General features: G+C 47.5%; 1 protein-coding gene across 1 annotated transcript; it reads left to right on the forward strand.

The window, feature by feature from the left end:
* Nucleotides 1-23,450: 23,450 nt before the first annotated feature.
* On the forward strand, nt 23,451-24,011 carry LOC132394942 (protein rapunzel-like). The gene has a single exon (XM_059971289.1). The coding sequence runs from the start codon at nt 23,451-23,453 to the stop codon at nt 24,009-24,011; it is 561 nt and encodes a 186-aa protein (XP_059827272.1).
* The last annotated feature ends 595 nt before the right edge of the window (nt 24,012-24,606 follow it).

Genomic DNA, 24,606 nt, shown 5'->3' on the forward strand with positions numbered 1-24,606 from the left:
TCTTCCATGGCCTTCTGACACTTTCGCCGATCAACTTCCCAGCTCTTTATTTCATCCCTTCCCTTGCAGGTTTCACCAATCACCTGGTGTTTATCTCACCCCACCTGTTCAATCTATTCCTCAGCTATTTTTCTCCAGTCCTGCTGAAGGGCTTCTGTAGTTTTCTTTCATAGATGCTGTCTCATCTGCTGAGATCCTCCAGCATTTTGTGTGATACTAACATTGTATTGACTTTCCCCACCACCAACTCTACCTGCAAGGTGACCTTTCGGGTGTTCTGCACAAGGACTCCCAAGTCTCTTTGCAGATCAGATTTTTGGATTTTCTCCATTTAGAAAATAGTCTGCACATTTGTTCCTTCTATTGAAATGTATGATCATGCATTTTCCAACATTGTATTTTATTTGCCACTCTCGTGCATTGTTTTAAAAGCTTCTGAATCCTCTGTCTTCCCACTAATTTTTGCTTTGTTGTATGCTCTCCCTTTTGCTTTTACATAAGCTTGGACTTCCCTTGTCAGCCACGGTTATACTATTTTGCCATATGAGTATTTCTTCATTTTTGCAATATATCTATCCTACATCTTTCTTATTTTCACAGAAACTCACACCATTGCTGCTCTGCTGTCATCCCTCCCAGCATCTCTTTCCAATTTACTTTGGTCAACTCCTCGCTCATACTACTGTTATTTCCTTTACTCCACTGAAATACTGCTACATCAGACTTTACCCTTTCCTTATCAAATTTCAAGCTGAACTCAATGATACTGATCACTGCCTCCTAAGGGCTCTTTTACCTTCAGCCTCCCTAATTACCTCCAGTTCATTACATAACACCTAATCCAGCATAGCTAACCCCTAGTAGGCTCAATGACAAACTGCTCTAAAAAGCCACCTCATCGGCATTCAACAACCTCATTCTCTTGAGTTCCACTTCAACCTAATTTTGCCAAACAACCTCTATGTCGATATCTCCCATGACCATCATAACATTGTTTTTTTTTGTCACACCTATTCTATTTCCTGTTGTAATCTATGGTCCATATCCCAGCTACTTTTTGGAGGCCTGTATATAACTGCCGTCCAGGTCCTTTTACCCTTGCAGTTTCTTAACCCAACCCACAAGGATTCAACATCTTCCAATCTCATGCCACCTCTTTTTACTGAGTTGATGCCGTTCTTTTCCACCAAAGTCATGCCACTCCCTCAGCCTAACCTCTTATCCCTCTGATATAACATGTAACCTTGGACATTCAGCTCCCAACTACAACCATCTTTCAGCTAGGATTCAGTGATGGCCACAACATCGTACCTGACAATCTCTAATTGTGCAACAAGATCATCCAATTTATTTCATACTCAGTGCATTGAGATACAACACAGAACACTTTGAATACTATATTTCCCATCCCTCCTTGCACCAGCCAATGTGTCCCCTTGTATTCTAGACCCCAAGGCTAAGGAGGGGGGGGGGGTGGCATTGTGAATGAGTTAGATACCAAGGAAAGCAAGAGTTACTTAGGTCTTAACATTGGACCCATGGCGTCATTTCCAAATTCACCTGAATTTCTCTGCGGACATCATTCTTATCAGTAAAATTATGTCCCCAGAACATTATCGCAAATCTTCCCATTACTTTCCTATATTCCTTGTTCTTGGTACTATTAGAAAGGTATTGATCCCAACATCCCCCCTCCCCCTTTCCCTGTGTGAGTGGGTATGGCCATCCACACCGAACAGCTTGACACATTACACCTCCGGTTAGCGTATTCAACTGCAGGTATTAAATGCATTCTTCCCATTTATTAGTCTCAGCAGTTCGAGCAACAATATAAGTCTCTTCATTTTTCTCCTTTCTCTTTCACTGCCCGCTTGCACTTGGCCTTGTGCAACCAATCCCTCCATCCTTCAAGCTTTACTGCGTCTCTGGTTACCAAAATTACCTGGTAAGAACCCTGCCACACAGATGAAAGAGAATCTTTTTAAGCTTTCTCACATACACAAAATCTCCAGGTTTAAAGGGATATGTGCTTTCTTCTTTGGCTGAGGTAACGCATCCACTATGTATCTCTGATTTCATCTCATTGCTTCTCCCAAATTCGATCATTTCTTCATTGGTCCAGACCAGCGCTGTTTGATACTTGTTAAGGGGATCCAAGACCCCGCTGGTATAGTTCTCAGCATCAATATCGCAAAAGAGATCTGCAGGGCTGTCCTCTTTAATGAAGGGGAATATTTCCTTCATTAAAGTATTTACAATTTGAATATCGGCCTTCTGAGTGGCGAATACTCCACTGTGACTAACAAGTATTTGTATCCTCCACTGGCACAGCAAGTGCACAATATCTACATGGGGGGGGGGGGGCTCTTTCAGCAGTAGGCGAACAAATTTTGCGGGGGACATGTGTCATTTTGTTAATGGAGTTCACAACTTGCTACAACACATTGTGCTGTTGCAGTTAGCCCTGGAGCAAACCATTGTTGCAGAAGTTTATGTACAACACCCTTTCCTATATGCCCTTTCCCATGTGCCATTTTCAATAAGGTGCGTAAGAGATTTTTTGGGTACGCTGGCCTATTGTATGGGTGTCTACACAACGCTTCCTTATAGAACATAGAAATCTACAGCACATTACAGGGCCTTTGGCCCATAATGTTGTGCCAACCATGTAACCTACTCTGGAAACTGCCTAGAATTTCCCTAGCACATAGCTGTCTATTTTTCTAAGCTCCATGTACCTACCCGAGGCTCTTAAAAGACTCTATTGTATCCTCTCACATCAGCACTCTGGGCAGGCATTCCACGCACTCACCACTCTGTGTAAATAACTTACTCCTGACATCCCCATGGTACCCATTTCCAAACACCTTAAAACAATGCCCCCCTATGTTAGCCATTTCAGCCCTGGGAAAAAGTCTCTGGCTATCCACACAATAAATGCCTCATCATCTTGTACACCTCTATCAGGTCACCTCTCATCCTTCGTTGCTCCAAGGAGAAAAGACTAAGTTCATCCAAACTATTTTCATAATGTACGCCCTCCAATCCAGGCAACATCCTTGTAAATCTCCACTGCACTCTATAGTCACCACATCCTTTCTCTAGTGAGGTGACCAGACATGAACACAGTTCTCCAAGTGGGGTCTGACCCACTGTAACATTACCTCACATCTCATGAACTCAATCCCTCAGTTGATGAATGCCAACACACCATATGTCTTCTTAATAACACTGTCAACCAACACAGTAACTCTGAGTGTCCTATCTACACGAACCCCAATATCTCTCTGATTCTCCACATTGCCAAAAGTTAATATTTCATTAATAATATATCATTAATATTATATTCTGTCTTCAAACTGGACCTAACAAAATGAACCACTTCACACTTATCTGCTTGGCCCATCTTCCACTTCTCAGTGCAGTTCTGCATCCTATCGATCTCCCGCTGTAGCCTGTGACAACCTTCCAGACTATCCACAATCAGCATACTTACTAACACATCTTTCTACTTCTTCATCCAGGTCATTTATAAAAATCACAAATAGGAGGGGTTCCAGAACAGATCCCTGTGGAACACCACTGGTCCCTGACCTCCATACAGAACACAAACAACCTACAACCACCCTTTGCCTTCTGTGGGCAAGCCAATTTAAATCCCGAAAGAAAGGTCTCCTTGGATCCCAAGCCTCTTACTTTCTACAGGAGCCTTGCATGGGGAACCTTATCAAATGCCTTACTGAAATCCAAATACCCTACCTCCACTGGTCTACCTTCATCAATATGTTTTGTTACTTCCTAAAAGAAATCAATCAGGCTCATAAGACATGACCTGCCCTTGACAACACCATGCTGACTATCCCTGATCAGATTAGGTCTCTCCAAATGCTCATAAATCCTGCCTCTCAGGATCTTCATCAACAACTTGCTTACCAGTGAAGTCAGACTCACTGGTCTGTAATTTCCTGGGTTATCTCTACTCCCTTTCTTGAAGGGTACAACATTTGGAACCCTCCAATCCTCCAGTACTTCCCTGTCTCCTCTCTCAGTTCCCACAGTAGCCCAGGGTATTTCTCATCTGGTCCCAGTGACTTATCTAACTTAATGTTTTTGAAAGCCTCCAGCTCATCCTCTTTCATAATGTCTATATGCTCAGGCATTTCAGTCCACTGTGTCCACAATTGCCAAAGTCTTTTTCCCTGATGAATACTGAAGCAAAGTATTCATTATCTCCACTACCTCCTCTGACTCCATGCACACGTTTCCACTATCGCACCTGATTGGTCCTATTCTCACACGGCTCATCCTCTTGCTCTTCACATACTTGTAAAATGCCTTTTGGGGTTTTCCTTAATGCTGCTCACCAAAACCTTCTCATGGCCCCTTCTGGCTCTCCTAATTCCATTCTTAAGCTCCTTCCTAGCAACCTTGTAATCTTCTGCCATGCATTTCCCTGAGAACATCTGCTCCCAATTTATGCTCCCAGGTGCCTGCCTAATAGCATATTTCCCCTTATCCAAATAAAATGTCTTCCCAAATTGTCAGCTCCTATCCCTCTGAAGCGCTATGGTGGAGGAGATAGAGCTGTGATCACCATCTTCAAAATGCTCTCCCACCAAGAGATCTGACACTTGATCAGGTTCATTTCCCAATACCAGATCAAATAAGCCTCTCATCTCTTGACCACAACATCTGCAGTTTACTTTGTGTTTACTATTCTTTACTCCGCTGCGAAGTCTCTTCGAGGTATGCCTACCCCGAAGAAGTTTAAATCTTCTCTTCGACGGGAGTTCAGTGAGACCCTTTCTCACTGCTCACCCTCTGAGATCTCCGCCTCTCTTCCACTCTTTGATCATGCCCTGACCCAGACACGTCTCGATTTTGGGAACGTGTCTCCACTGCCATCTCGTACCGCAGGGATTCCAGCTTCGGTTCCAGGCCTCCCAAGTTCGGATCCCTGGTACCGCCGTTTTGTTGACAGTTGCTCCCTCCGCTACTTGCGCCGGATTCTCCGAGCCACGCTCACCGCCATGTGGAGATACCAACGGACCTTGTCTCTCTCCCTGCCACCTCTGCAGGCCTCGCTGTCCACTGTCTGCCATGGACCTCTCCTACACTTCATTCTCTGCCAGATTCATGCCTCCAGCCGCCGTTTCTTCTCCTTCCTCACGTCCAAGAAGGATCACAAGTTCGCCTGCCTGCAGCCCACGACGACTGCCCCCAGCCCAGACCCCGACCTCTTGGACTTTGACTTCTCAGGCCTCCGGCAGGCCGAAGACCCATTCACCGCGGACTCTGACCCCGACTGGAACCGTGGCCTCCCAGACATGGGCATCAGCCCCCGGCGTGCCACGGACTCACCCGCTTCTGATTTGGACCTCAGTTCTGGCACCCTGCAGGCCACAGACTCCGACACCCATAGCTCTAGATCCAGCTCGGACTGAGATCCTGAACCTCTCCAGACCAGGACCGCTCTTACTGCCACTGGGTCCTACCGCTCGTCTTATTCCTCTACTACCCCCTATTCCCCCCCATGACTCCCAACCCTTCCTCCACACCTCATCCTTATTCCTCTGCTACTCCCTATTGGAAAACATAATGTATCATTTGCTATGAAACACTGCTTACTAAGTATTTATTACGCATTATTGATCTACCAGGTACACACTGTATTTTCTATGGTATTTACCATGTAACTATTGACTTATTAGCTAGAATGTAACCTGTGTAGTATTGACTTATTAGTGACTTAAGCCGTAGCCAAACGAGACAATAATGGTGGCAAATAGGAAGATGAAACATGTGATAGGATGTTAATGACAGGCTAGCTAAGAGATAACTGTGGCCAGGGATAAGGTAAATAAATGGCCTAAAAAGTAGATTAGAACATGATTAAGTTAATGGGTAGAAACAATAGTGGCAAGTCAGGAGCTGATGTACTGGTGACATGCAACTATAGACCGATTGGATATGCTAATGCAACTAAACCAGGAGATTGCTATAAAAAATGCTGTGTACAAGGATCGACGGGCAATCAGCGACTAGCTCACTGACTGTCTCAGCTTTGGTTTGCAAATTAAAGTTTAACACTTCTTGAAGAATCTTCTGTGTCTCTTCGTCGTTTGTGGGGCACGAGAAACCACGACACCCCCATCCTCCCCGCGACTCCCAACCCTCCCTCCACCCATCTCCCCTCCATTCCTCTGATCCCTCATCCTCCCCTCTGCCCGCTCTCCCTGAACATCCCAACCCCCATCCCCATCCTGAGACCTCCCACTCTTCACCCTCCTCTGACCCCAGCCCCAACCCTTGTCATGTCTTCATCATCCCCTCTGACCTTCCCCTCTCTGAGGCAGAGCGTTCTGTGCTCAGCAAGGGCCTCACTCCGTCCACACCTCAGTGAGTTCTGTGCCCGGCATGACGCTGAACTCTTCTTCCGTCACCTACGTCTCCGACCCTACTACTTTAACAAGGATTCCCCTCCCCCTAATGATGACCCCTTCTCTCATCTTCAACCCTCCTCTTCCTCCTGGACACCCCCACCGGGCCTTCTACCTGCACTCGATCTTTTCACCTCCAAATGTCACCGAGACATCAATCGTCTTAACTTCACCAATCCTCTCTCCTGTTCCAACCTCACTCCCCCTGAACGCACTGCTCTCCACTCTCTCTGCACTAATCCCAACCTCACCATCAAACCCGCAGACAAAGGTGGTGCAGTAGTAGTCTGGCAGATGGACCTCTACCTCACTGACACCTCCTCTTAATTACCCCTGGAACAGGATCCAACCAAAAAAACATCACACCATTGTCTCCCGTACCATCACTGCCCTCATCAACTCCAGAGACCTTCCATCCTCAGCCAAAAAACTTCATAATTCCCACACCCGCACTGCTCACTTTTACCTCCTCCCCAAGATCCATAAGCCTGACTGTCCTGGTAGGCCTATAGTTTCGGCCTGCTCCTGTCCCACTGAACTTATGTCTGCCTACCTGGACTCCATTTTGTCACCCATAGTTCAGTCCCTCCCCACCTACATCCGGGATACATCCCATGCCCTCCACCTCTTCAATAGCTTCCAGCTCCCCAGTCCCAACCGCTTCATTTTCACTATGGATGTCCAATCCTTATACACTTCAATTCCCCATCAAGAAGGCCTCAAAGCCCTCTGCTACTTTCTGGACAATAGACCTCACCAGTTCCCCAACACCACCACACTCCTCAGGTTGGCAGAACTGGTACTCACACTTAATAACTTCTTCAGACCAAGGGTGTAGCCATGGGCACTCAAATGGGCCCCAGCTATGCCTGCCTCTTCGTGGGTTATGTGGAACAGTCTATGCTCCAAATCTATACTGGTACTGCTCCCCAACTTTTCCTTCGATACATTGACGACTACATTGGTGCTGCTTCCTGCACCCATGCTGAGCTCATCAATTTCATCGACTTTGCCTCTAACTTTCACCCAGCCCTCAAATTCACTTGGTCCATCTCGGACACTTCCCTCCCCTTTCTCGGCCTCCATCTCTGGAGATAGACTGTCCACTGACACCTTCAATAAACCCACTGACTCCCATAACTACCTTGATTATACCTCTTCCCACCCTGCCAAATGCAAAATTGCTATTCCCTATTCCCAGTTCCTCCGTCTCCACCGCATCTGCTCCCAGGATGAGGCTTTCTGTTCCAGGACATCCCAAATGTCCTCTTTCTTTAAGAATTGTGGTTTCCCTTCTGCCGTCATCAATGATGCCCTCACCCGCATCTCCTCCATTTCCCGCACTTCGGCCCTCACCCCATCCTCCCGTCACAACAGGGACCGTGTCCCCCTTGTCCTCCTCACCTATCACCCCAACAGCCTCCAGATCCAGCATATTATCCTCCGCTACTTCTGCTACATTCAACAGGACCCCCACCACCGAGGACATCTTTCGCCATCTACCCCCTCTGCTTTTCGCTGGGCTCATTCCCTCCGTGACTGCCTGGTCCACACATTCCTCCCCACAGATCTCCCACCTGGCACTTATCCCTGCAAGCGTAAGTGCTACACCTGTTCTCTTACCACCATTCAGGGCCCTTAACAGTACTCCCAGGTGAGGCAACACTTCACTTGTGAGTCTGTTGGGGTAATCTATTGCATCTGGTGCTCCCGGTGCGGCCTCCTCTACATCAGCGAGACCCGACGCAGATTGGGGGACTGCTTTGTCGAGCACCTCCGCTCCGTCCGCCACAACAGACAGGATCTCCCGATTGCCACTCACTTCAACTCTCCTTCACATTCCCATTCTGATATGTCTCCTCTACTGCCATGAGGCCAAACTTCGGTTGGAGGAGCAACACCTCATATACCGTCTGGGTAGTCTCCAGCCCCTTGGTATGAACATCGAATTCTCAAACCTCTGGTAATTCCCTCCCTCTCCCTTCCTCCATCCCACCTTCACTCTGTCTTCTCTTCTAGCTGCCTATCACCTCTCTCATGACTCTGCCTTCTTCTACTACCCATAGTGCTTTCCCCTTAGATTCCTTCTTCACCTCTCCTGCCTATCCCCTCCCTCACCCCTTGATCTTTCCTCTGATTGGTTTTTCACCTGGCACATTCCACCCTCCCCACCCATCTTTTTTTATGTAGGGTCCCTGCCCCCTCCTCCTTTAGTCCTGATGAAGGGTCTCGGCCCAAACTGTTGACTGCTCCTTTCAACGGATGCTGCCCAACCCGAGTTCATCCAGCTGGCTTGTACAGCCTCTCATCTACTTGGCTTATCTACATATGTCAGGAAACTTTCCTGAACACACCTAACAAACTCCACCCAATCTAAGGAAATGGTAATCAAGATTAGGAAAAAGTATCAGTGAACAGCGGTTGTTTAGCCACCTGTTGTTGTCTTTTTCTGTGCTGTTCAGTTGGCTGCAATCAGATCAGGAAAAAAGCAAGCCCTAGCTGGCCGGCTGGCTCCCATCCGTTCTGTTCTCCAATGGACATTAAATTGGACCACATCCGACTCCAATGAAATACTCGGTGGGAGTAGAGAAATGGACACTGCCATTCAGCCATTTATTTATATAACAGTTTTCCCCCAAGCCATCGGACTACCAACCCACTACCCTCTGCTGTGCCTATTGTCTTATTATAATGCCTGCACTGTTCTGTGTACTTTATGCAGTCCTGGGTATGTCTGTAGTCTAGTGTAGTTTTTGTACTATTTCATTTAACACCATGGTCCTGAAAAATGTTGTCTTGGTTTTACTGTGTACTATACCAGCAGTTATGGTTTAAATGACAATAAAAAGTGACTTGACTTGAGATCATGGAGTGGCTTTGGCATACTGTATGCTGTAGCTGCATAGCCTTTTAAACTGTTGCTGCCCACTTAGCCGCTGCGTTGCCTAAGACTATAGGGTCTGATTTGTTTGTGTGAGCTTCACAATGACTGCAATTTCACTGCCTCTAAAAGACTTGTGATAAGGTATGCATATTGTATGGGTTTTCCACTTAACATAATAAATCATCTGTGCTACCAAAGGGACCCCAAATCATGTAATACCACAAAAGCATATCTGGAGTCTGTGTATATATTTACAGTGTATCCTCCTGCCAAAGTGCATACTCCCGTTAGAACCACAGAACATTACAGCACAGAAACAGGCCTCTTAGCCCTTCTTGGCTGTGCCAAACCATTTTTCTGCCTAGTCCCTCTGACCTGCACCTGGACCGTATCCCCCCATACACTTCTTATCCATGTACCTGTCCAAGTTTTTCTTAAATATTAAAATTGAGCCTGCATTCACCACTTCATCTGACAGCTCATTCCACATTCCCACCACTCTGTGTGAAGAAGCCCCCCCCCATGTTCCCTGTAAACTTTTCCCCCTTCACCATTAACCTCCGTTTTTTTTTAATCCCGTAGCCTCACTCTATCTATACCCATCACAATTTTATACACCTCTATCAAATCTCCCCCCATTCTTGTTAAGGCAAAAAGTTTGGCCACTTGTGCAGACGTTCTTTGGAAGAGGGAACGTACTTCCAAAATTTCAGTCAGGTTCACCAGCGCATGTTAGGCCAGTATTGTACAATAATTGGGTTTGCAGGAGAATGCATCAATGAATAACATTAGGCCCGCATTATCTAGCAGCACCGAGGCTAAATCTGGAAGGGGCGAGATAACTAATTCTACAGCCTGTATGAGAATTTACAGGGTTATCAAAAGAAATATATGGTTAACCCTTTAATACATGTCACGTACCCCATGACCAGGTTACCGAACCAGCAGAAATGGAATTGGAGTCTGGTATTACAGTATCTAATAAGTGTTTATTAGTAAACTAAGTAATACAGTACTATAAAACGCAAATATATGAAACAGGTTAGCAATGATATATACAGAAGTGTGGAAATAGGAATCAAAACCAAGCTCTTCCAATGGTGAAGAGTTCAGTTCAGTTTAGGTCGAGGTAGTTGTTGGTGTACCGTTGAGTGGGGGGAGAAAAAGGGAGAGGGAAGAGGGAGCAAGAGGTGATGCTGTTGCCGTCAAACCTTCCGTTGTCTTCCTGTCCCATTATGGCCACCGACTGTGACCCCGTACGACCGTTCGTCAGCGGTGGACACACAAACAGTTCCCCACCGGTCGCACTTTCACACACTGTGAGGCACTGATCCCTGAATCGATCCTCCAAACCCCCACCTTCACGTGGGTGCACAGCACTCTTTCAGTGTCCCGTGGTGTGCCTGCTTGTCTTAGCAGACCTGCTTGTTATCTACCCTTTCAGGGCACTGGCTGTCCATCAACCTGGACCCACCTTGTTGTCTCTGCAGGAATCTTACAAGCAGGCAAAAGTGTCCTTGGAGCAAAGGTAAACAATCAGCCAATTCAGGCAATAATATTAAATCATGTCTCTCTCTCTCTTTCATCTGCGTGGGATAGTTCACAGGGGGGGTCAACTCTGGACCCCATCTCAGCTTGGTTTGCTCATCACACATATAATCACAGGGGTCATAGCCTTACGACTCCACCAATGTCAGGTTACATCTAAATTTATACAGTAAATTTTCAGCAATAGCCAACAGCCAAACAAACTTAGCGATTTCAATAAGCACTTGTCTGATATCAGCTAGTTCACGAATATTCCCACGCAGTTCACAAAATTAGAACTGCACAACCATAGTCAGTTCCTTTATTAGTTAGACAGTCTTGGACAAAGCTTAACAATACCTCATTAATGGCATGAATTAATGTTAGCTAGTACAAGCATGGCAGCGCCTGCGTCTTATCTTGCTGTATCGAATCTTGAGCAATACTTAGTCAAGCTTGACAACAAAATTTAATTTTCTTCTTACTTTCCTTCCATACATTGTTTTTTCCTTCCTCATCACCAACTTAACCTGTCAATTAACCTTTGGGGAATTCTGCACAAGAACTCGCAAGCTCCTTGCAACTCCGACATCAGAAATAGTTCTCCGTTTAGAAAATAATCCACGTATTTATTCTTTCCACCAAAGTGCATGACCATATACTTCTCTAGACTATATTCCACCTGCACAGGCTTTGCCTGGACTTCTGATCCATTCATGTCCTTCCTCAACACCAATTGTCCCCTTCACTCATCTTCATACTTTCAGCAAATTTGGCCAAAGACATCAATTCTGTCATCCAAATCATTTTCTGCGTTTACACATGTCTGCTCCACTCCTCCCCTTCCTAGCATGAATTCTCACTGCCAGCTCCTCAGACCATTAAGTTCTCCTCCCTAAATCCCTACCAGTTTCGCCTTTCTCCTCTCAACCACCTAACACCATCCCGGTCTGCACCCTCTCTCATCTCTCCCTTACCGCCCTCCACTCATCCGCTTCCAGCAGCACCACCTTTTCCCTCCCCCTCCCCCTGCAGCACCACCACCTCCATCTAAGCTCACCTACTCCTCTCCTCGACTGTCCTCTACTACCCTCTAGCTTTTCTCACACTCCCTCCTCAATGTTCCAACCACCACCCTCCTATCGCACTCCCTCAACCACTTCTTCTCAATCCTCTCCCCAGTCTCCATCCTCTCTCACCTCATTGTCCCTCTGTTGTGATGGAAAATAACTGGTTCTTTGAGTCTCAACAGTAGAGGCCTGGACACACACAGTTTTAATAATAAGGAATTTATTATTAAAGGGGAAGTCGGGTCAACACAACCAATTACAATACACAGGGAGCAGTGTGGGGACAGGGTACGGTTACACATACAAAGAACAAGGGAAAAGCACTACAACAGCTATCCCCTTTGACCTTGGATAGCTGCGGCTCCCTCACCAGGACAAACGATAGACCTTCCCAAACATAAATCAATGCACTTACCTCCAATGTGGTGCTCTGTAAGAGAGATCGAACCAGGCACAAGTCTCACCTTTTATAGCATGGGGCTGGGCGCGATAATCCAATTAAGGTGACCAATAATTTAGATGTGTATTGATTAGTTGGGAGGGACCAAATGTTGATTGGCATGTGGTGTGTCCTCCGACCAGCCAGGTGGCAGTGCATCTGTCACGTGGCCGGTATCTCTGGATACAGTCCACCCCCGTCTCCGTCCCGTATCACCCACTCCGCGCTCCCTCTGGAAAACTACTCGCCCTCCACCCAGCTCCTGCGGAGCTGTTCTGAGTCGAAATCCAAAGACATCGCCGCCGCCATCCGGTGTTGGCAGCGCTCTGCTCCAGGATTCGGACCTCATTGTTCATCGAGCCGTGACCCTGAAGTCGGGCAAGATCTGTTCCAGGTTTTCTCTCCATCTCTGCCGGTCCCGACCAGAGAAGTGGTCGGACTTTCAGTTTCGGCTCTCTGAAGCCTCCCGGACTTCGGCTGAGTTCTCCAGCTCCGGGTAGTCTGTCTTCTCAGCAGCTGTCCTGCCCTGACACTATTGCAAGTTTTCTCTTTTTGCCATTCCAGTTTGTCCAGCTGTTTGCGTCACCACGCCCTATCTGGAACCAACTGAGGTAGGGTCGGTTGATCAGATTACCCCGGGCCTCACACATTCCTTCGCCACTCTCCACTTCCACCATCCACCGTCCACTCTGCCCTCCTGACCCACCCACACTCCCCCTTCCCAGAACCCCTCTTCCGTCCACTCCTGACCACCCTCTCAATCCACTCCTTCTCTCCTTCTCTGGTTCTGCCCAAACTCTACCCCCATTCTGTCCCCCAATCTCTACACCCCTCCTTCCACTCTGCACCTCTCCGCCCGTCCATCACCATTCTCCCTCCCCCCGGTCCCGCCACCCCTGCCCCTCCCGTCGACCTTGCTGCACGGCGACGGAGCGCCCAGTTTGCTCCTGGTATTCCATATATGGTTTGACCGATGCGCGAGGACATTCCGATGTCGTCCTCTCCAAGAAAATGTTCGCATTCCGTTTGCCCTCCTCACCACTAGCTAAACATGCAACCCTCATGTACCCCCGGGAAACACTCACACCTCCTCAGACTCCCTCTGCCGACCCATCCCACTTAATACTCCTCCCTACTCCACTCCTCCCCTCCAACTTCCACATCGCTCTATTTCACTCACACCTCCACCTCCATCTCCCAATATTCACCCTCCCCTCTACCAGATTCGAACTATCCCTCCTCCACAACATCTCCCCTCCACACCCCTCTCCTTCTCAATCCCCTCTCCCCCTCAATCCCTTTCCCTACACCTTCACTCCCCACGCCATCTCCCCTCCACACCTCTCTCCTTCTCAATCCCCTCTCCCCCTCAATCACTTTCCCTACACCATCTCTTTCCACGCCATCTCCCCAGATCCTCTTCCCTAGCTCCTATCCACCCCCTCTCCTTAACACCATCACCCCCCCACCCACAATCTCTCCCTCATACAATGTCTCCGTCTCCTCTGCCCCATGTCTTCCCCATGTCCTCTTCCCCATATCTGCTCCATTTCCTCTTCACTCACATCTTCCTGTGTCTACTCACTCACCACCTCCCCTCACACATTCTCTCATCTGCTGTAACCGACACCATCTCTCCCACGTCCTCTCCACCTCATCATCACCCTAGATCCCTCCCCTAGCTACTCTCCATCCCCTCCATTCCATCCCCTCCAACCCATCCCCTCCTCCTCCCCTTCACAACTGCCTCCCCTTGCCCCTCCACCACAAATCCCCCTCTGCACCCTGCACACCCTTCCACAATCTCTCCCCTTCTCACCCCTCCCATTCTCAGCCCCCTCAGCTCCTTTGCCCCATCACCACCCTTTCCCCCACACCTCCTCACCCTCATTCTGCTCATCACTCCCTTTCACACCCCTTTCCTGCTGTCCCGCTCTGACACCCCCTCTCCCCCACTTTGCTCCTCAACCCTCTCCCCTCTTCACCCTTCCACTTCCCACTTTTCCTCAGCACTACTGCCCCTCACTGTGTCTCTCCAACCCCTCTCCTCACCCCACCCCTGCATACACCTCTCCTTTTCTCCCCATTGCCCCCACCTCCTCACTCACTCCACCTCCTCACTCACTCACTCCTCCTCACTCACTCCTCCTCACTCACTCACTCCTCCTCACTCACTCACTCCTCCTCACTCACTCCTCCTCACTCACTCACTCCTCCTCACTCACTCCACCTCCTCACTCACTCACTCACTCCACCTCCTCACTCACTCACCTCCTCCTCCTCACTCACTCACCTCCTCCTCCTCACTCACTCACCTCCTCCTCCTCACTCACTCACTCCTCCTCCTCACTCACTCACTCCTCCTCCTCACTCACTCACTCCTCCTCCTCACTCACTCCTCCTCCTCACCCAGTTCTCACTCCCTCTCTCCTCACCTCCCCATCCCCTCATCACATCCCCTCACCCTCTCGCTCCTCATTATCTCTCCTCCTCATAACCATTCTCATCACTCTCTCCCTCTGTCCCTCACCGCTCTTCCTCCCCACCCCTCATGCCTAGCCCTCCTCACCCCTCTCCTCCTGACACCATTCTCATCCTTTCCCCTCCCCTCCTTTTCCCCACATTGTTTCACCCCTCCAATCCCCACTCTTCCTCAGCTCTTCCACCCCTCTCTGCTCCTCCTTCTCACCCCTCCCCTACATACCCCTCTCCTCATCTCTCTGTCTCCTCCTCACTCCTACCTCTCCTCTCCGTCTCCTCAGCTCCTCCACAGCATTCTCAGCAGCTCCACTCACTGCCTTTGCCCCTCACCCCCTAGCCTCCTCACACATCACCTCCTCACCCTTATCCTTCTCATCCCTCTCCTACTCTTCCCCTCTTGGGTCACCCCCGCTCCCCCACCTCCTTTGCTCCTCGCTGCTCTGCTCTTCACCTTCTTGCCTCTTCACCCCTCCACTCCTCACTTCCTCTGCTCTTCCAACCCTCACTCTCCTCCTCACTCCTTCTCCCCTACACTCCCCCTCTCCTTGACATCCTCACCCTCACTCCCTCTCATCCTCACCACCATCCCCACAAACCCAATCCCCTCACCCTCTGCTCCTCACTATCTCTCCTTCTCAACTCTGCTCCTCATCACCCTATTCTCACCACTCTCCCTCGCCCTCCTCCCAGCTGAAAGACAGAAACGGGTGAACTTATTATAGGGAACAAGGAAATGGCAGATGAGTTGAACAGGTACTTTGGATCTTTCTTCACTAGGGAAGACACAGACAATCTCCCAGCTGTAATAGTGGTCAGAGGACCTAGGGTAACGGAGGAACTGAAGGAAATTAGGCAGAAAATGGTGTTCGGTTGACTGATGGGACTGAAGGCTGATAAATCCCAAGGGCCTGATGGTCTGCATCCCAGGGTACTTACGGAGGTGGCTCTAAAATTGTGGATGCATTGGTAATCGTTTTCCAATATTCGATAGATTCAGGACCAGTTCCTGAGGATTGGAGGGTAGCCGATGTTATCCCACTTTTAAGAAAGTGTCACGTACCCCGTGACCGGGTTACCAAACCAGCAGAAATGGAATGATACTATGGAGTCTGATGATACTGTAACTAAAAGTGTTTATTAGTAAACTAAGTAATACAGTATCAAAAATGCAAATATACATATAAAACAGGTTAGCAATGATAAATACAGAAGTGTAGAAATAAGAATCAAAACCAAGCTCTATTGTAGTCTAGGGGTAAATGAATAGTCTTAGGATAATGCAGAGTTCAGTTCAGTTTAAGTTGAGGAATTTGCTGTTGTGACATTGGGGAGAGAGAGAGAGAGAGTGAGATGGGAGCAGCTGCAGCAGGCAAACCTTCCGTTGTCGTCTTGTTCCGTTGTACTGATGTGGTCGTTCGGTTATGACCCCTCTGTTCTCGACTAGACCGTTTTTCCATGGTGGACTCGTCACTCTGGTGTGAGTGGACACACACACAAGCCCCCACCGGTCCTGCCGACACACTGTGAGCTTTGTGACCGATCTCCCAATTCGGTCCTCCAAGGCCCCACCGGTCTGTGGGTGCACAATACTCAGTTAGTGTCTTGTGGCATGTCTGCCAGTGTCTGAGCAGACCTGTCTTTTCTCTCCCCTGACGGGGTATCAGCCATCCATCAACTGATCATGTCCATGTCCATCAAACTGGCCACTCCCTCCTGTCTCAGCAGGCACCTGGCATCACTCTGCTGTGTCAGCAGGGATCCACACAGACAGGCCAAATGTCCTTGGCGTTAAAGCCAACAATTAGTGAAGAAGCCATAATACTAAATTATCCATTTTAATCCTCTTTCTCTCTCTCTCTCCCATCTGCAGCAGGAGGACTCTTTCCCCCCCCCCCCCCCCATCTCTCTCTCTCATTAGCAGCAAAGTTCACAGGGGGGTCAACTCTGGACCCCATCTCCATCTGATTTTCTCATCACACATAACACCCTCACCCTTAAAAGGAATTTTACTGGGGGGAAAATACAACAGTAAGGCACATTACAGAGTCTAATATAATACAGAAGTAGTCATGAACTAACAGAGTAACACAGATGTATTTTCAAATCTAACACCTAGATAAACAATCAGCAATTACATTGTCAGTCCCCTTTACACATTGTATCTTAATATCAAATTCTTGTAACAACAGACTCCAACTTAATAACTGTCTATTTTTATTCTTCATGTTAGTCAAAAATACCAATGGGTTGTGATCAGTATAAACTATCAATGGCTTCTGTGCAGGACAAATGTAAACCTTAAAATGCTGTAACGCAAGAATAAGTGACAGTAATTCTTTTTCCACAGTGGAATAATGTCTCTGGTGCACATTGAACTTCCAAGAGAAATAAGCCTCGGCTCTCTGCAGTAACACTGCCCCTGCAGCCTGGTCACTTGTGTCGGTTGCCATGGAGAAAGATTTCGAAAAGTCAGATGCTTATAACACAGGGTGGTAACATAGTATAGTTTTCAGCCTCTCAAAGGCTTCGTGGCAAGGATTACTCCACAGAAACTTTTCATTCTTTTGCAAGAGCTTTGTAAGAGGGAGGGCAATATCCGCAAAGTTCTTACAAACCTTCCGATAGTACCCCACCATTCCCAGAAACCTCCTCAGAGCCCTCTTATTAGTCAGGATGGGAACTTCAGAAATAGCCTGTACTTTAGCCTGCACAGGAGCCAGCTGCCCCTGACCTACCACATACCCCAGGTATGAGACCGTAGCGTGGCCGAACTCACTTTTGGTGAGGTTCACTGTGAGATTGGCTGCAGACAGCCATTTAAACAGTTCCTTCACGGCCACAATGTGCTCGTCCCACATATCACTCCAAACCACTAAATCGTCAATGTAAGCCCCTGTGTTCTTTAACCCTTTAATCACTGAGTCAATCATTCTCTGAAATGTCCCTGGAGTGTTTTTCATTCCGAAAGGCAAGACATTATACTCATATAACCCTGATGGAGTGACAAATGCTGAAATTTCTCGAGCCCTGTCAGTTAAAGGAACACACCAGTATCCCTTTAGCAAGTCAATCTTGATGACGTTTCTAGCCTTACCCACTTTATCAATGCAATCATCCACCCTGGGGATAGGGTAAGCATCAGTCTTTGTGATGGCATTCACCTTCCTGTAATCTGTACAAAACCTTACACTACCATCAGGCTTCAGGACAACAATGCATGGAGATGCCCAAGCTGAGGAAGATTCCTGGATAATACCAGCAGCTGGCATGTGTTCAGTTTCTTTTTCCACTAGCTTGCTATTTTCCAAATTCATCCGATAGGGGTGCTGCTTAATAGGCTGGGCTGAAGTAACAATAACATCATGTGTGGTTCCCTCGCATCTCATCGGAACGTCTGGGCATAAATCTGCATGCCGGTTAATTAGCTTTGTCAGCTGCTCCCTTTGTCCAAATGCCTGATCTTATCGGAAAAATTGGCCAAAATAACAGAGTTCTTTAGTCTGGTGGGCACTATGTTTATCTTTTCAAGATGCTCGGGCCCCTCATTATTAGTCCTTACAGCCTCATTTGTTTTTGTGACAGCACCAACTGGGGTGGCTTTTGGATCATGGTAAGCTTTTAGAATATTTACGGGCACTCACTGGCTCGGCTTCCTCCTATCAGTGGTTTCGAGAACATAGTTCAGAGAGTCTATTTTCTTAATTACCTGGTATGGACCTTAGAAGCTCGCCTGTAAGGGGTTGGTCACTAATGGAAACAGAACTAAGACCTTATCGCCCACTTGAAATACCTGTTCCCGTGTTCGTCTATCATACCATTGCTTCATTTTGACTTGGGAGTCTTGGGGATTTTTCTTTGCAAGGTCACAAATCTTGTTGAGCCTTTCACAGAATTTCAAAACATAGTCAATTACATTGACATGCACTGTCGAGCTCGACCATTGCTCTTTAAGTAAGGTCAGACATCCTCTGGGCCAATGACCAAAAACAACCTCAAATGGGCTAAACCCCAGAGACTCCTCAATCGTGTCCCTCTTAACCCTCTGTACCATTTTCCTCATTCCAAAGTATCCACCCAGGGGTATCCCATGGGTCAGGCTCAATATTTTGTTGTGATAAACCTTGGGAACTACCACCTGGTGCACGACTGCCTAGTCCTCATCTGCCAGCACTGTAGCCGGTCTCCACTTTCTCATTAATACTTCCTCCTTAATATAGCAGCCCACTGGTTCCTTCTAAATTCCCTCCTCCTAGAGAGCTGTCTCTTTCAATGCTGCAAGCTCCTCATCACATCTCTGCTCCTTTATAAGTTCCTTCCTCACTAATGGTAAATCCACCTCCTCTCCTTTACTTTCCTTAGCTCCACTATCCTCTTTCTTCTCATCCTTTAAACCCTTCTGATACAAGGTCAGTAGAAACGCCTCAGCTAAATCAATGCCGGACTCAGTTAAATTTGTGCCTGTCTCAGCTGCCTTTCTCAGCATGCTGCGAGTTAGAATCTATGGACAAGTCCTCAGCAGCCACAAGCTTGCTTGTGAGCTGAACTGTTAAATCAACTTCACCCTGGATAGGTGCCAATTTAATGTTTACCAAGCTCAACACCATCACTAAACTTATGAAAACCATGTTTACATTCTGAAAATTCCCAAACAATCTATCAATTCCACTTCTCCGACCTTTACTTATATTCGTCCCCATAGTAACCCCGACATGTGGTCTCTGAAAACCAAAACAATCCTTTTTCTCTACATTGTCATCTTGAACAACAGTTCTCTGACCTTGGAGTGGTTTACTCTGAACTTCTGAAGTGGAGTTTACCAAGCTGAGACGTTCTCCAACAAACCATTGTCCTGCAAGCAGGGTCAAAGGTCGGGAAACCAGTCCAAACATCTCCAGTTCTTTATTTAAAAATCCAGATGCAGCTCCTTCCTCACTATTGTCCATTAAATTCACTTCACCAGCTTTCATCTCATCACTAACATTTAGAACACCTTCTAACACAAGTGACTGAGGATCCTCACTTTCCATTGGTGCCAGGGTTAACCCCTTACTCACTGAACCATCTGACCCAAAAGAATTGCCTTCCTTTTTAATCAAATCAGACACCTCAGACCTCTCCTAAGTTTCAACACAAGGTTCAGTACCCTGTGACTCCACAGGTACCTCAACAACCTGAACACAGGCAAACGGGACATCTGCCTCTTCTAGGCTTTCAATCCGAGTCCCGGTTTCAAATTCCGAGTTCCCCTGATCCTCCCAGTTACTCTTTGGGAAACTCCCCTTCAGAGTAAACTGAACCTTGTGGGTTAAAACAGCCTCGTCTGCCAACCCAGCAGACTCCCTCAAGGTAGCGATATCCTTTTCATCTCAGAATGCCTTTTCATTATTGGGAGCACACTTCTTAAATTCATCAATTACAACTAGCTCTTTCAAGCTATATACATCATCAATGTCAAACAGTGGACCTCCCAGCTGTAAACCTCTTATCCTTTCTAGCTCAAACTGCCTTTCGTTCTCCCTTTCCTCTCACTGCTTTTTGGCTTCTTCTCTCTGCCTTCCAGCCTTTTCTCTTTCCCGCTCTGCCTCCACCTTCCTTACTTGGAGCTCATGCTCCCTTTTCCTTATCTCCTCCTCCATCCTTAATCTTTCCATCTGAAGATGAAGCTCAATCCCACTGGGTTTACTCTCGAGAAGCATCTCCTGCTCCTCTTCAGAAAACACCCCCTCAGATACATAGTGGTCAACTATGGCTCTCTGTACCTCCGACTTCCTCATTGCTGGTGTCACCCTTATAAGTTTCAACCGTTCCACAATATTCAACAATTTCAACTTTCCGACATCCCCCAATGCCTCCGAAGTTGGTTCCCTTAGAAATTTGTCAATCTCCATCTCTGCTGGTTTCCTTTCTGGTTTTCCACACAACCAGATCAGATAAAGGAAGTTACCCCAATCAATTCACCAGCCCCCAGTTTAGTAATTAAATCCCAGATGAACCCCCAATTTGTTACGTACCCCGTGACCGGGTTACCAAACCAGCAGAAATGGAATGATACTTTGGAGTCTGATGATACTGTAACTAAAAGTGTTTATTAGTAAACTAAGTAATACAGTATCAAAAATGCAAATATACATATAAAACAGGTTAGCAATGATAAATACAGAAGTGTAGAAATAAGAATCAAAACCAAGCTCTATTGTAGTCTAGGGGTAAATGAATAGTCTTAGGATAATGCAGAGTTCAGTTCAGTTTAAGTCGAGGAAGTTGCTGTTGTGATGTTAGAGAGAGAGAGAGAGAGAGTGAGATGGGAGCAGCTGCAGCAGGCAAACCTTAAGTTGTTCTCTTGTTCCGTTGTACTGATGTGGTCATTCGATTCTGACCCCTCCACTCTCGGCTAGACCGTTCTTCCGTGGTGGACTCATCCCTCTGGCGTGAGTGGACACACACACAAGCCCCCACCGGTCCCGCCGTCACACTGTGAGCTTTGTGACTGATCTCCTGATTCGGTCCTCCAAGCCCTCACCTTCCTGTGGGTGCACAACACTCTTGCAGTGTCTCATGGCATGTCTGCTGGTGTCTCAGCAGATCTGTCTTTTATCTCCCCTGATGGGGTATCGGCCATCCATCAACTGACCATGTCTGTGTCCATCAAACTGGCCACTCCCTCCGAGTCTCAGCAGGCACCTGGCATCACTTGCATCATCTTGCATAGGTTCACGAGGTGAATTGTCAGGATGGCAGGACTGTCATATGTTGAAACATTGGAGCAACTGGGCTTGTATACACCGGAATTTAGAAGGGATCTGATTGAAACATTTAAGAGTATTAAGGAATTGGACACGCTAGAGGCAGGAAACATGTTCCTGATGTTGGGGGAGTCCAGAACGAGAGGCCACAGATTAAGAATAAGGAGTAGGTCATTTAGAACGGAGTTGAGGAAAAACTTTTTCACCCAGAAGGCTGTGGATCTGTGGAATGCTCTGCCTCAGAAGGCAGTGGAGGCCAATTCTCTGGATGCTTTCAAGAAAGAGTTAGATAGAGCTCTTAAAGATAGTAGAGTCAAGGGATATGGGGAGAAGGCAGGAACGGGGTACTGATTGTGGATGATCAACCATGATCGCAGTGAATGGTGGTGCTGCCTCAAAGGGCCGAATGGCCTACTCCTGCACCTGTTGTCTATTATCTATTGCCCTCTCTCACCCTCTCGTCCTCTGCTCCTCAACCCACTTCTCCTAACCTCTCCCCTCCATATCCCTCACCTTCTCTCCCACTCACCTCATCCCCTCACCCCATCTGCTCCTCACTATCTCTCCTCCTTCTCACCTCTCTTCCTTATCACCCCATTCTCACACCATTGTCAACCCTCTGACCCTCACCACTCTTGAGTGTACTCCCTCTCAAGCGTACCCCTTCTCCTCTACATTCCTCTCCCATTTCCCTCCCCTCCTCTCCCTCTCCCCCTCACCCCCTTTACACCCTCTCTCCTCTACCCTACCTCCTCAACCACCTTTCATCAAGCCCCTCCTCTACCTTCTCTCTTCCACCCCGTTACAGATCCCCTCCCCCACCCCTGCCTCCCCCTCATCTCCCTGTCTGCTTTTGTCCACTCGCTCTCTTTCATCCCTTCTCCTCCATCCCCCTCTCTTTGCGACCCCCCCCCCCTCTTGAGTCCCAGCTCACAGGGTTTGGAGGTGAGATGAAAGTATTGAAGGTGGAAGTAGAAAAGCATAATGGTGGAACTTGGTTATCTACAGTCCAGATAGTCCCAGGATGAGTGTTGGACCAGGGAGGTGGCATCTGCTGGTGCCTGGTGAATTTCAGGGTGCAGTCTGGAAGGTTGGGGCTGGGGTATACATGTACCAGAACCTGCTTCTCGCCATCATGATGGCGGACGTCCGATCCAGTGGGCTGTAGTAATTGAGACATGTTACCTTGTTTATCTTAATTATGAAATGTAAGCTTTAAATGACACACATATATTGAAATTACTGTGATACGTGTCGTTTGCATCAGTAACCAATGCTGTCGGACGATTCAGGCCAGGCCATAAGTGTCTCCTTGCTGCATGCTCTACTGTAACATCTCCACAACTTACTAACTGTTGCTAAGCTATATGTTTTTGTGATGTTGGAGGAATTTGCGGCAGCCAGGAAAAAACCCATGCAATCACGGGGAGAATGTCTAAACTCCTTAGAGACAGCAGCAGGAATTGCATCCATGTTACTGATACTGTAATGCTGTTGCTCTAACCGCTACACCTCCATGTTGCTCAGGAACTAATCCACCCATAAGTATTGGATATTTTTTCTCAGTCCACAATCTGCTAAAATATCCCCAAATGATTTGTGGGCATTTCAGACAAAGCCGTCTTTTCTGCTCACATTGCAGAGAAGGAACTGACCACAGAGCCTGAGCAGTTGACTGAACCATGTCTCTAACTGTAGAGGATGTCCTGCAACTATCCCAATCGGCTGTGGAGGCTGCACGTGCCGCTGTGATATTCTCACAGTCTACAAGGAACCTGGCCTCCACACTCGGGCCCCATCATTGGGGTAGCCTCAGTGACCGTTAAGCTATCTTTGAGTAATGTGGACAGCCCAGAGCTGGCCTTCATGAAGGAGCAGTTCCAGATTGTTAGGAACCAGCTTGACATCATCTCCAGGCAGATTTCAGAAGTCCTTCGGGAGATTGAGAGAAGCACCATCAACAGCCAGTATTTCCCCATTGAAGAAAACCTCAAGAACCAGTTCAGGAAGTACATGGGCATTCTCAATGCAGCACCAGCATTTCGACACAAGGAGAAGGAAGAGTTCCTCAAACACTTTGATGAGACCAAGGGAGACCAGAACCTCCACACTCTTTATGACGGGGTAATGAGTAACACTGCCATCTTTGCAAAGCCCATTCTGGAGACCGCCATGAACTGTGACCGGAGGAACCGGTGCCTGATGGAGAGTCTCTGCGCCCGACTGAAATATATGTTCTGTATCGGCCTGATTGCCCTGCTGGGACACGCTGGCATTACTGGGAATGATGTAACAGCTCTGGTGTTGGAATGGAATCAGAAACAGGCTGAAATAGAGGCCAAAATGAAATCCATGATAGATTGGTGCATCAATGAGTTTGTGGAGCAGGCGAAGATAGATGGTGGAAGAAGAAGAAGAGGATGGTGAAGGAGAAGGGAGAGAGAAATAACAAGGAATGTTCACATTACATATTGGAAGCTTGGGCCAACAAATACGACTGGATCACTTGGTCAGTGCGGGTCTACGATGGTATCAGCGGATACAGCAATCACTGTGTTATTGGCCATAACTACTTTCACTATTTCAGGCTGAATAATGTTAACATTGTTGTCTCCTACAGTACCAACCCACAGCCAGTTGATGTAACCTGCATCAGACAGTTAATGGATAAGTTGGACTGGCAGTATGCGTTAACCAGCATTTTAAAATTAGGCTGGAATAAAGCAAGCGATATTGCCAGTTATTTCAAAGACAACATGGATGGATGTGTAGTCCATGTAGTGAAATGTGATAGTCACTTGCATTATAAATGCAACTTCCCTGATGAATGCCATTTCTGAATGGACAACTATGATGGTGTCACCCTGTGCATCCACCGGGAATAAACCCCACGCCTCTGCTGCCATGAAACCCAGACTCTACCATACCCAAGTGACCCTAACCTATTCCTCACCTACCCCCCACTCTGCTACTGGGGTCAGAATGCTTAACTCTATCTACCTCTGTTAGGCTGTAAGGATAG

Source organism: Hypanus sabinus, chromosome 6 (genome assembly GCF_030144855.1).
Source record: "Hypanus sabinus isolate sHypSab1 chromosome 6, sHypSab1.hap1, whole genome shotgun sequence".
NCBI lineage: Eukaryota > Metazoa > Chordata > Chondrichthyes > Myliobatiformes > Dasyatidae > Hypanus > Hypanus sabinus.